This window comes from Pholcus phalangioides, unplaced genomic scaffold, assembly GCF_987345545.1.
Source record: "Pholcus phalangioides strain wild (caught in Gottingen) unplaced genomic scaffold, Ppha-v1.0 ptg000017l_1, whole genome shotgun sequence".
NCBI classification, from domain to species: domain Eukaryota; kingdom Metazoa; phylum Arthropoda; class Arachnida; order Araneae; family Pholcidae; genus Pholcus; species Pholcus phalangioides.
This window is the reverse complement of record NW_028301610.1, coordinates 26,146,538-26,160,965: the sequence shown is the minus strand read 5'-3', so window position 1 is coordinate 26,160,965 and position 14,428 is coordinate 26,146,538. Positions and strand designations below refer to the sequence as shown.

The window sequence follows — 14,428 nt, the reverse complement described above, 5'->3', positions numbered from 1 at the left end:
TGTCCTAAGAGGTGCCCCCCCCCCCATGGCAAAGCTGAACATTCGTCACTACTGACAAGCTTTAAGCCAATGTTGGCATGTCTAATAATGGATAAAATAATACCTTTGAAGAGAAACTATGACATATGGTGGAAAATTGAATATAATACCATCATGTTCCCAGTAATTTTATGAAAAATTCACTTTCGTATACCTCATTAGGTATATGGTACATGATTTATAATCTAACTGTTGTTAGTTTATAAACTATATATTCCAATATTTGCTGTATTACAGGGTTCCAATGTGAAAATATATTTGTTACAAATTTACAAAAATGAAGTTGTCATCTATAAGAATGAATTAATTTTTTTACCTCTCTCTCGCTTATGTTATTAAATATTCTCACCTGTAGCAGGATCTGCTTTTATTCTCTGTCGGATAGGTTGTCTCATAACTCTTGGTACTGCAATTGGTGTTTTCCTCTCTAAACATAATAATCAGAAAAATGACAGAACAAAACTTAATATTTAAAAAATAAGAGGGATCCTCTAATTCAAATGACAAGATCTTGACTGAAAGTATGCTTGATATTCTTGATCATAAATACCTTGAAACATGCTTGTGCTTGCTACTGTTTAATTTCTTCATTGTGTATATTTTTCTTGGTGTTTATTTTATACTATAGAGCAAGGGTTCTCAAACTGCATGGCACCCTGGTGCGCCTTCAACCTTCGTCAGGGACGCCACGAAGAGGCAGCCTGACAAAGGTTTTCCAAAGAAATTCTTTGTTAAACTGCTGTGTGGGGAGCCGCGGATAAGCGTTGATTAGGGTAAGGGGTGCTGCTAGTGGAAAAAGTTTGAGAACCCCCTGCTTCTTTAATGCATGTCCCACTGTTATGGCCCACCAGCCATTTTGAAAATTTAATGATTAACCCTGTCAGTGGTATTTACGAGAATAAACCTTGTTGTTGAAGCATCTTGTTTGCTGAGAAGTGGAGGTCATGCACAAAATTATTTCAGTGAATCAGACTTGTGACCACTTTAATTGATTCATAAAGAACACCCTAACAACTCCTAATGTTACGTCATTGAATGATAAGAAAATGAGTGGACATTTTTTCTCTTTACTGGTGAGCCAAAAACCCTATCAGTCAGGGGCGTAGCCAGAAATTTCGTTCGGGGGGGGGACCACTTTCATTTCGGAGGGGGACCAAAGTGACAGAACAATGGATTTGGCCATCTTTTTCCCTTTTTTCGGTCATTTTCTCACATTTCGGGGGGGGGGGACCAGACCCCCCCAAGTCCCCCCCCCCCTCGCTACGCCCTTGCTATCAGTTGACATGTTTAAAAAAAAGAATGAATTGAAAGTTTTGTTTTGGAAACCAAAAATAACATGTCTTTCTCAAGCATTACACAACATTGTAAATAAATAAATATCTAGGACTATATTATTTTGATTTTTACACCATAAATTTACTGAGAACAACCATGGCAACTTATTTTAGATATGGCAAGAATCGTCTCCAGAATTCGAGAGATCTTTCAAATTAATAGACCAGACAGAATACAAAGATTAACATTTGAAAATTTTGTGAAATATGTTATTACAGAAATATGTTTTGTGAAATTATTCCACAAAAAATGTTACAGTTCTGATACAATTATCATTCTTTAATTTTAGCTAGCATTATTTTTCATGTCAGCTAATTTTTAGTGCCTTTTTGACTGCCTATTTTGACTATTTTTGGTGCCTAAACTCAGGGCCGTCTTAAGAGCATCATGGGCCCCTGGGCCTAGTGATTTTTCTGAGGCCCTACAAGGCTAATTCTTAAAAACTTCAACCAGATCTCATTTTTGTGAGGCCCCTTCTTCGCTTGAGGCCCCCGGGCCGTGCCCGGGTGGGCCCATGCCTTAAGACGGCACTGCCTAAACTTACGGGCTTTAGTTATAAAGCTATATATATATATATAACAAACATTCTAAAAGAAATACTGAATTTAAAATTAAATGTGTTGAAACAAAATTAAAACATTTCACAAGCCAGAGTATAGCGCCCAAGGCAGCTGTATGTATTCACATAACTAAAAATTATAAAATTAGAAGAAAATGAAAAAAAAATTACAATAAAATAAATGAAACAATAAGGAGGTCGTTCTCAAGGGGGAACCTCCACATTGTCCCAAGAAACAAAAATGTTTCTGATGATGGTAAGCCAAAGAAAGGCATAGAATTACCATCAGTTCCCCTGACATTTTTGCGAAAATAAGCTTTGGAAGTCAAAAAAACAAAAATAAAATACAAAAATTGAGAAAAACTAGAAAGACACGAAAAATACATTAGTAACACAATATTAAATGGACACCTCCACAAAAATGTGTTCAAAAAGTTGGTAACAATAGGAAATTAAAAATGTAAAATCCTACCTGTAATTCAACTCTTTAATGTAATGTCACAAATTGTGAGCCAAAATAATTTATTTACCCTACGGACTTGACACTCAAGAGAACCAATCATGACCCCCCTTTCTGCAGATTTCCTTGATCTTAAAATTTGTTTGTCTAATAGCATTGCTTTTATTGGAATTTTTGATAAAAGAAAAGAATTTAAATTTAATTTTCTAATTTCAATTCTAATATTAGTATTAGAATTCTGAAAAATATATTTTTTGGGCAACTATCAAGAATTAAAAAAACATGCAATAATGTAAATGATTTTCTTAAAGCATTTTCTGACTTTTTAAATGTCTTAAGTGGCAACGGTTATCCATCTTCCTTTAATGGGTTTCAAACTTCACCCACGTTTTTGACTTGCTAGTTGACACCATGTGGTTCACAATTTGACATTACCATTAAAGAGTTGAATTTCAGGTAGGGTTTTACATTTTTAATTTCCTATTATTACCAACTTTTTGAACACATTTTTGTGGAGGTGTCCATTTAATATTGTGCTACTAATGTATTTTTTGTGTCTTTCTAGTTTTTTCAATTTTTTGTATTTTCTCATTTTTTACTTCCAAAGCTTGTTTTCGCAAAAATGTCGTGGGAACTAATGGTAATTCTATGCCTTTCTTTGGCTTACCATCATCAGATGCATTTTTGCTTCTTGGGACAATATGGGAGGGAGGTTCCCCCTTGAGAACGACCTCCTCATTGTTCCATTTATTTTATTGTATTGTTTTCATTTTCTTCATATATATATATACAGTCAACCCCTATATTCGCTGGGGTTACGTTCAGGGGGTGACCACAAATACGGGAAATCTGAGAATAACCAAAACCATAGTTTTTTTTATTGTATATCTTGTTTATTGAACAGCATGAGAAGAGCAGGGAAACGCAGAGGTATAAGGGAATGTAAAAGAGGGTGCAGCGATTGTTGGCGTTGGCGATGTTTTCTGAAAGAACGTTGTGATTTCTGTTTGCCGCTTCTTCATATCATCAAGTATGTTGGAATATGATGACAAGGCTTCCTCTACTAATTTTTCTACATGTGAAGAGCGTACCATAGAAGGATCTATGTCATGAAAACAATCTAATGCCAATTTGAACTTGCAAAGCCCTTCCACTATGTTATAAACATAGTGAACTTGTCTTTCACTTCTTTATCTCAATCTTCTTCATCTGGTACCGCTTCAGTTTCAGGAGCAGTCAACTGCATTAATTCCTCCTCGGTCAATACCTCTGAATTGCTATTAGCTGTTAGACTTCTATATCCCATATCACTAAAGCCTTCTCCACCCACCTGTTTTGCTAACGTGACAATGTCTTTTATAGTCTCTTCAGTTGGCTCTGTCCTTTAACGCACAATGTGCCCAAAGGTTAATCCAACCAGAGGTGATTTCTCTCCTGGAAGTTGTCATGGCTCTAGTGATGACAGTAATGTCATTAGCTAGCCATCTTAAACATGCACAACTCAAATTTTGTAAACAAATCACATGAATGATGATTTCTGAGTGTTGCAAAAAAAAATTCCCATAAAGGAAGAAAAACCTGCGAATACGGAAACTGCAAATATGGGGAGCCGACTATATATAGCTTTAGTTTGCTTATAAGATAGATTCAGCAAATTTCAACAACACGGTCTGCTTCAACTTGTTTGAAGCACTTGAGCTTTACTATGTTGAATGAGTTGATTAATTGAGTTAGTTGAATATTTGCTTGCAAAAAGCAACAATTATTTTTCTCTTGTAACCTAGATTACAAACAAGAGGGAGGGATAACGCTCTTTAAGACCTATGACAGTCGAACTACAATCCATCCATTTCAAAGAATTTTGGTGCTACAGTCAATATTTTCGTTATAACACCCCTGTTCCATGGAAAAGGGACATCATAATAGTTGTTGTATTGACTGTTTGGAAAAAAAATGAGCTTGATTCATATTTAAATGGAATAAAAAAATATATAAATATATTATCAATTTTGTTATGGAAGCAGTTGTAGTGAAAATCCATCAGGTTAGAGAATAAATGATAACAAAATTGCAATAATTAATTACATACACTTGTATAATATATACATTTTATAATGTAATATATACAGTGGAACTTTGGTTAAAGAGTGATTTGGTTAATGAGCAAAAAATTTTTATTCGATATGCGAGCCATGATTCTCTTTACAAGCTAAAATTCTGCACTTTGTTTATTTATATAGTTTCACTTTATCATAACTAAGCTGATGGCTTTTGGTTTTCGCCCACACGTACTGTGGAATTTTGGGTAATATTCCTCCTCCTGTCACCGATTCTGAAATAATTGAATGTTTTTATCAGGGCTCAAACTAGAGGGTGTGCAAAGGGGACAACTGCCCCGATCGGTAAACTTAAGGGGGGCAGCAAAATTTACGCAGAACAAAGAAGCTTATACAATTATCAAATTTTACAGTGGAGGAGTGGCAAAATCATGTTTGCCCCCCCCCCCCTGCACACACAAATATCCTAGTTATATCTCTTTCTTTAATTTTATTTTCATTCCTGTCTCTAATTCTGAAATAACTGAATGTTTCAATCATTAATTTTGGAAACATTCCTTTCAAAAATTCTGAAACCATTTTTCATTAAGTGGTTTTTAAGCATTTCTGTAAACTGTGTAATTATGTCCTCTTTTAAAATAATAACTGTCATGACTTTTTATTCAATGCGTTCAATCGGTTTTTCATCTTTAAAATTTAATAAAATAAAAAAAATCTTTGATTAAAAATAGGATAAAATTTGAATTATTCATTCTAAAAAAATTTAGAACTCAAAAGCACACTGGGATTTTTAGGAAGACAGTTGAACAATATTTTGCAGGAACGTTGAGAATGCTCATGTCCCGTAAAAACAGGACGTATGGTCTGAGTGTTAAAATTCGTAAAGTAACACGAGCGTTGTAAATAATCATGATTGTGGTACAGCTTGGAAAAAGGTTGGCCATCCCTGCTCTTAGATAATAAAACTGAGGTCCCCAAAACGTGTTAAGGCCCCTGCCAATTTGTTAAGACAGCCCTGATAATGATGTATCAGATACACAGCATTGATGGTAGTGAAATGCAGGATTCATCAAATCATTTATTATTTAATCATCATTCAATGTTTTCAGTTATTTTATAAAAATGGTTATGAACCATGTCAAAAAGCTTCTAGGGCCATATTTGGCCCACAGGCCATGTGTCAAAGATCACTGCCTTCACTAAATATTAATCATGTGAAAATATAGAATCAGGTATACAAAACTAAAAAATATGCCACATTCAACCTCTGGTGAGATGTTTCTGCTGTATAAAGAAATAAACCATGTATGAATTTATGTGCATCACCCTTTTGCACTATGGAGACAAAAAAAAAGAAGGCATAATATAAAATTACCAGCAGCCAACTTAGTTCCAACCAATGATGCACTGGCCTGCAAATAATGATCATAACAACTATCTTCCATTTTCAATCTCTTCCGTGCTAAACCTTCTGGATCTGGAATAAAGATATTGTGCAAACAATAAGATTAAGATATTGTGCAAACAATATTGAAATATTTTTTAGTAGCACAAATTTTCTTAATTAAAACTATTAATAATTGTCACTGTGTTCACTGAATCTAATTTTCAGATTTATTGTTTGAATGACAAAATACAGTAGTCTTTTTCTTTGTTCCCTTGCATCGAGAAGGCGGTGGAAGTTTGAAAAAGAAGTTTGAAAAAGAAGGAAAAAGAAGTTTTTAAAAGAAAAAAGAAAAAGTTTTTATAAAAGAAAGGAAAAAAAAAAGACATAAGTGAAAAATAGCATTATTTACTTATATCTTTAACTGGGAGTGCAGAAAATTATATTACAACTGAAAGAAATGACAAGTGAGAGATCACTAACATTTTTTTGTTCATTAAATTAATGTAAACATTAAAAATACCAAACTCTTGATACACACATTAGATTTTGAACTAATTTTTAATAAGTATTAACAACATTTATTTGGAATTAGGAAGGAGAATCGCCCGATATACCAGCAGTCAACAAGCAATCAGTATCAGTGACTATCACGAAATGAAAAGCCCCAAATTATAAGACTAAAAATTAAAATGACAAAGATGATGATATAATTCAAAAAACACCAGGAATAAAATAATTTGGAAATTAACACTTAAAATAACAAGATGAATCAAATTTCAAAGAAAGATACTGGATCAGGAAATCACAGATGCCAGAAAGAGATCAAAAGAATAGAAAATAATTAATTTGGAAGCTGAGACAGCATTAAAAAGCTTTCTACCACATTGAAAAAAAAAATATATTGTAAACACATTGTGTCCGATAGCTACATATATACAGTAAAACCTCGATAAGTCGTCACCTCAAGTTATCGAAAAATTACGACAGCTTAAGCGGAGTGATGACTTAACCGGAGTTCCGTCAGTTTTAATGTGCAATGTTATGAAAATCGTATAAATTTAAAGTAATATGACATTTATTAAAGTATGAATCAAAATAACAATATATTAATAAAATTTATAGATTGCGAAAGAAAAAATAATAGCAATTTTTTATCTTTTTTATCTCTTATTATTTAAATTATTGTGTTGAAATGCACTGTACACTTTGATTTATACTAGTAATTTTTAATTTAGACTGACAGAGCAACTGTTTGAATAAGCAGCTTTTCTTTGTAACAGAACTCTCTATTGCACATTAATTTTACATATAGTACATCAAACTTAATTTTAGTGTTTGAATTCTTCATCAGTAGTTCATGATGCAACTACAAAGTAATCTCGAACACTTTTGACTTGGTGGAGGGGTCCTGTGCAGGGAAAAGTGAACAGAAGACCTCAGCTTGGGAAAGAATGTCTAATTTTTTTCAACAAAGATATTTTGTTTAAATTTCAAGCCCTAAATTAGTAGAGCCCATGCTTTCTATGATTATTTATTATCCTTGACTATATAATTTATTAATTTAACTTGATTAATTTGATTCTTCGATTTACATAATTTTTGATTTCCTTGCACTATATGTAATCTTTGACATATCAATAAATTTTGGTTTTGCCGGAGATTCCCTGCCCCCCCCCCCCCGGGGGCGAAGCGCTTACGTTGCTTCTTGCGACAGAGCTTGGGTGTATCGCGGTTTGTCCAGTTTCTCCAGTGAAATGAGGCAGGAATGAGATCTAGCTTGAACAGTCCTCAACGTTCCAAAAACCTTAGTTGGCAAATGAACTTCCCCAACGTAACTTTCGTTACTTAAACTGTTCCGTTTGGGTATATAGGATTTTATGGTGACTTTTAAGCATATGGCAATGCTGTTAACAAGCTCTTTTTTTAATGGGAGCCATAAAAATAGTCTGTTCCTCTTTCTCAAACTTTTTCATAGTGACGAGTTAACTGAAATTAGCGACGAGTAAACGAGGGTTTAATAACATTGTTGTCTATGAGAGGTGGAAGGGCCTGAAGAAAAATGACAACTTAACCGGAGTGACGACTTATCAGGGTGACGACTTAACGAGGTTTTACTGTATATATCAAACTGGCTGGTCAAAGAAGCTACACTGCTGGCCACCGTAAATGCAACACCCTGAAGGAAGCATGCAAATAATATGAAATTTACAACATGCATTAGCGGAGGTGAGATATGCAAATGATTAGAATTTCAGCGCAGACGCACATCACGCGCGCCTGTGGCGCCACTTCAAAGCGCTATTTAAGGCTTGGAGATTTCGACGAATTGAAGTACGGCAATTGTGTTTTTCTTGTGGTTTTTTCAAAAAAACGATCAATTATGCCTCGTAGAAAACAGCGATCATCTTTTGATCAACTATCCGAGTTCGACAGAGGAAGGATAGTGGCCTACCGAGATTGTGTATTATCTTTCAGGGAAATCGGTAGCCGTGTTGGACGAAACCAAACAACTGTAATGCGGATATGTGATCGTTGGATGCAGGAGGGTACGACGGACCGACGTGTTCGATCGCATCCACCTCAGTGCACCACTTCACGTGATGACAGGCGTATTGTGCGTATGGCAGTGACGGATCCCTCAGCCACATCACGAACCATAGCACAGCACATTCAGTCTGTACCGCATCATCCAGTGTCTGCGCGTACCATTCGACGCCGTTTACAGCAGAGTGGTCTGTCCGCAAGACGTCCATTGCTTCGTCTACCCTTGACGCAGAACCACAGACGTCTCCGCCGCCAATGGTGCGATGAAAGAAGGATGTGGACGGCACAATGGAATGAAATTGTCTTTACTAACGAGTCACGCTTCTGTCTGCAACACCACGATGGTCGGATTCGAGTCTGGAGACACCGTGGAGAGAGGATGCTGAACAGCTGCGTTATGCACCGCCACACTGGTCCTGCACCGGGTATTATGGTATGGGACGGTATTGGATATCACTCTCGCACTCCTCTAGTACGCATTGCCGGTACTTTAAAAAGCCAGCGCTACATCTCCGAGGTGTTGGAGCCAGTTGTCCTTCCTTACCTTCAGGGCTTGCCCACAGCCATATTTCAACAGGATAATGCGCGACCACACGTGGCACGCATTGTCCAAAGGTTCTTCGTCAATCGCCAGATTGAATTGCTTCCCTGGCCAGCTCGCTCTCCGGATCTTTCGCCGATAGAAAACATGCGGTCCATGGTTGCTCAACGATTGACCCAGATTACATCCCCAGCTGCCACACCAGATCAACTTTGGCAACGCGTGGAAGCTGCTTGGTCTGCTGTACCCCAAGAACACATCCAAAGTCTCTTTGAATCAATGCCGAGGCGTGTGGCAGCGGTGATCTCCAACAATGGCGGCTACTCTGGCTACTGATTTTGGCAGGAACCACACTTCACAGAAGTCTATAAATTTAATCATTTGATGCTTGGTCAACATGTTATCTAAAAAATAAATATTGTTGCGATATCTCTTGTCTTTCTTGGTGTTGCAATTTGGGTGGCCAGCAGTGTAGTTTTGAATCTTAACCAAATTATAGATGCATCATGTAGTCATTCATAATAAAATGACTATAATAATTGTTTAATAATCACTTCATGTACAATTCTTTGGTGAGAAATTTGGATTGTCTGTATTTAATGACTCAGCAATACATCTGGTAACCTTGTTTTAACCTAATTGCATGTTAGAAAAAGGAAGGGGGAAAAAATAATATAAGAGGGGAAAAAGTATATAATAAGAGTTTTTTAGAGGCGTCTTTTCACCCTCACCCTACGTATTCTCTTTCACTCTTAGTTATATAGTAGAAAGATACATGATAAAGAAAGGAGAGAAAGAAAAAGTAACTTCCATAGATAATAGGGTTGCTATAAAGCTTCACAATGGTGAACAGAGAGGAAAGAAAATACAGAGAACTTGTTTGAATTTATTCCACTTATTAAGCCAGTGATCATAAAGAGGCCAAATATCTGAAGATATTTAATCTCAATTATTTTTACAATTAAGCTTGTAAGTAAATTAAACCTAACAAATTGATTCACAAATAACTTTTATTTTGATCATTTTTTAAAACCATTTTTCATCAAGTGAAACTCATTTTTTTCAAGTATATTCTATTTTGTTTACCTCTCTCAATCGGTAGGAACTGAAAAGGCCGTGGCTCTCCTCTAACATTATCACTTGGTCTACGAAGCTCAACAAAAACTGGTACAGGTTGTTGAACACTCTCATTATAATAGCGTGGTGTTCTAAATGCGATAGCAACTTGCTTGTGTACATCACTGGGTTGGAATTCTGCTTGGCTTTCCCATACTACCCTATTAGCTTGTTCTTCATAGAACCAAACTTGGATATCTTCTTCAAAAACAACATCCAAAATATAAATGAAAATCAATTTAGTTTCAGAAGAAACACAAGGAAAAAAGTTTATTCCTATTTATAAATATTGTTTACATTGAAGAAAATAGAAAATATATGCATTGTAACAACTGGAAGAAAAAATTTCTGTCATTAATCCATATATATATATTTTTAGGCACATCTGGGCTTGACAAATGGAGGAGATATTTTGGCACCAGCCCAAATCTCTCAGGACCAAAAAATATTCCTTTTCAAGAAAATGGTAAAAAATACTCTTTTTTTTTGTTTTTTGTTTTTTTTGTTCCAAAAAATAGTCGCATAGGACAAAATCACACAAAGAGTGAGTTGAATTTAACATGGGAAAGATAAGTGATAGGCGATTGGTTTTCTTTAGAAGGATTAAAGAAATTGACCCAACAGCAATGGAACTTTTTTTAATGAATTAATTATTCAAACTAATGAATAAATTCCGTGAACTTAGGTAATATGAATGAATTGAATGTCATCATTACTTCTGTCTTCATTACTTCTGATTGATTCTAGTGAGTGTGGATGTTTTCTTTACTGAACAGCCTAGTATGATGGGTGATAACTCTAGTTAATGAAACAGTCACGATTCGACTGACAAGCAGCATTTTCTGTCTTTTTATAAAAACTTTAATAGCAAAACCAGACAAATATATATCCACATATTTCTCATAAATATGGAAATTCAAGTTTCACTGGAACTGCTTTTTTTATTAAATTCCTCAGAATTGTCAATGTGTTACGAAATGTTGTTCATCAGTGAGATCTGGTGAGTTGTATCTGAGAATTTCTTTTATATGTTTGTCTCAGCTACATCATCAAATCCAATTTGTTCTCAAAGGATTTATCTGTTATATACAGAGTGCATAGCAAACAGGGGGTATGGCATTTTACTGGCAAACAGTTGATCCTAGAGGTATACTTCCAATTAGAAAAAGTTTTCAAATAACGTATAGTACTCAGATATGTTATTCATGTTTCAAGGGGTTGTATACTTATTAAAATAAAAAATTTAACTTTTTTATACAGTCCCCATGTGTCCAAAAACCCAATTAGAAAGTTGTTGCCCTATCTCTCCTGATGCTGACAAAACAATTCAATGTTTCTAAATATTTACTGAGATATTCAAATTCGAAAAACAGTTTAAATGCTAAAAAAACGGTTTTTTCACATTTACAGCTGTTTTTCCCCTACCTTTTCTCCGTTTTTTAAATTTGAATATCTCAGTGAATGTTGTACTTGAAAACATTGAATTTTTTTGTCAGCATCAGGAGAGACAGGGCAACAACTTTCTAATTGGATTTCTGGGCTCATGGAGACTATAAAACGTTAATTTTTTTATTTTAATAACTATGCAACCCTTTGAAACATGAATGATATATCTGAATGACACACGTTATTTGGAAACTTTTGCAAATTGGAAGTTATCTCTAGGATCAATGGTTCGCCAGGATCAAAGTTAAACTTCAAGGCAAATTTTGCATGTTGGAATTCCTAAAATCAACTTTTAAAAATTGTGTAAAGCAATTTGTACTTGTGAATTGCAAATACCTGTACTTTCTGGGACATGATGACCCCTTTCTATGTTTTTACACATGCATTATAAATTCTGAAATTTTTGTGCAGTTCTTGCACTCCAGTTTAGTAATCACACATATAAGGTGCCAATACCAATACCAATTTTTAGTCACTCCGGGGATGTAGGATTTGTTAATCATAAAATTTACACACACAAAATATTATTATGTATATAATCTCAAGGCTTCAATTTTTTTTCAGTTTGTATTAATTTTATTCAGTACAGTTATGATTTAAAAATTTTATGATCACACTCATAATAATTTTTTATGGGCAGTGTATATATATTTCATCATAATTATTTGTTTTTTATTGTTCTTATTGGGTTGCTGTATTTTTGATATAGTTTAGATATCTTGTATATAGTCGACAGCCATATTTTTTATGGGCATCTTTTCTCAGCCACCTCGTTGGGCATTTTGTCTGTTGTGGCACTTGTGTATTTGCATTTGTAATAATTATATTTACGCATATTTTACAGTAGAATCATATATAGCAAGGAGCTCAGAACCAAGAAAAATTGTCAACTCCTGTCACTTACTAAATCCATTTTCAAATGTTATAAAAAAATGAAATTTGAGAAAAAATAAGTGCTAATGAAAAAAATACTGTGTGTTGATGCTTGTTTCTGAGGAATTCTGAATCCTACTGAACTACTACAAGTAATGCACAATATACCTTTTGCAACTCTATCACATAGAAGAATTACTTCAGTTCCACCACAAACAGATGCAGAATAATGACTTAGTTTCATAATGGTAAGGTCTGACATTGCCTCTGCAAAAAAAATTATTTTGTAAAAACTGTAATATACAGTAATAAAATTTTAAATATTTATGTCATATTTAGATAACAAAACAGTTGATATTTTTTTTTTGGTTTTGTTGCTGCATTTATTGCACTTAACTGAATCAATACTATAAAATATAGTGTTTTTTTTAATAAATAAATTCATACTTTTGTCATAGATGGGATCACTCACTACTGGAGGTAAAGGCTGTGAGAATGCATTTTCAGGGCCTTTGATAAAGACCTGAAAACACAAACGGACGACATTCAAGTCAATGCTTCCAGGCTGAGAACGATGACTAAATCCAGCTGAAAATGAGGAAAAGGTCTCTTATCACTTTTTTTTAATAAAGAAATACAGACATACAAGTAGACAAGTTTATGTCAGAAGGAAATACATTCATTTTTCGATTTTCTATAAAATTCCCTATATAGTTAGAAGATATAAATTGATCATTTTTTATATTGAACAGACATGCCAACGTTAGCTTGAAGCTTGTCAGTAGTGATGAATGTTTAGCTTTGCTACCAGGACAACATACAAATACAAAGGTCACAACAGACAAAATGACCAATGAAGTGGCTGAAAAAAGCAAACATGCTTTTTTATGCCCATAAAAAAATATGAAAGTCGGATAAACTATATAAAAAATACAGCAACCCAATAGGTAATAAGCCGCTGTGGTGGTCGAGTGGTCATAGTGACTGACTCGTGTCGCAAGGTCCCGGGTTCGAACCCTACCATCACCACAGTGGTGGTCGGCTGAAGTTGGTTTTCTGTGGTTCTCAACTTCAAGGCGCGAATGCGAGCCGATCTCCCCTTTAAAAAGTTTCGCCAAGAGAGCAACAGACCTACAACCAGTACAAATGTAATTCAATCATAACACATCACTCACTTCACTTCTGAAATATAGATGGTAGCACTGAAAAATCAAACACAACACTACATAGGCATTCAGACTGTTAGGTACACACACAGTTACACTTCCAGCACAGCTCACTAGGTAGTAAATCGCCCATAGATGGTGATAGACCTGAGTTGTGCTCAGTTTGAAAGAAAGAAGCAACCCAATAGGAGCAATAAAAAACAAATAATTATGAAAAAATATAAATATACTCCCCATAAAACTGAATCATAATTGTAGCACAATAAAAAAAAACTCAATTTAATTTTTTTCAATTTTCATATGTATAATTGAATGTTCATTTAAATACAGCACCTCATACATACTGGAACTTAGAGAACTCAGGTCACATGAGCCCTCCCTTTTCCGAAGAACTTATTGAGATCACCAAGTCCCTTAGTAATTCATGAATATTCAATGCAATTCCAACCTGCATATGCCCTTGTGGGCCATATATACAGATGTCTAGCAACCCTAGACACACACACGCCTCACCCTTGTTTTCTTCGTATCAAAGCTTCTATAGCGAAACATTCTTTCCAACACAAGTTCCACGAACTCAACCATGCACATGGAAAATGAAGCCGGGTCCATATCCACCATGCTGAACCATCCAAAAAGGTGTTTTCAGCCCCCAGCGCAGGGAAATTCTGACAAAAAACAGGTTTTGGCTTTCTGGAATGGAGTAGAATACGGGTTTGGACCTGGCTGCCTTCCATGCACGGACAAAATAGATCGGCTCCACGTTTGTATCCTCCCAAACTCTCTCACGTGCTTATGTGATTAAAAAAAAAGGAAAATACCACAAGAAACTCCAAAACCCATTTTTTTAAACCAATTTCCGTAGTATTGAGAGTATCTCCCGTAGCTCTGTAGTTTATTGGGGC

The 14,428-nt window shown here is 35.0% G+C and overlaps 1 protein-coding gene across 9 annotated transcripts in view; it reads right to left on the bottom strand.

Annotated features, from left to right (window-relative positions):
- Positions 1-14,428, bottom strand: part of LOC149072610 (embryonic polarity protein dorsal-like) — a 45,920-nt gene that overhangs the window by 2,414 nt on the left and 29,078 nt on the right. For all 9 annotated transcript variants that reach the window (XM_089247165.1, XM_089247169.1, XM_089247170.1 and 6 more), the window contains 5 exons: positions 12,805-12,945; positions 12,526-12,624; positions 10,009-10,239; positions 5,826-5,927; positions 389-466 (listed from right to left, as the gene is read on the bottom strand). In XM_089247165.1, the coding sequence (XP_089103291.1) occupies positions 389-466; positions 5,826-5,927; positions 10,009-10,239; positions 12,526-12,624; positions 12,805-12,945 (651 nt within the window). The remainder of the gene's footprint in view (positions 1-388; positions 467-5,825; positions 5,928-10,008; positions 10,240-12,525; positions 12,625-12,804; positions 12,946-14,428) is intronic.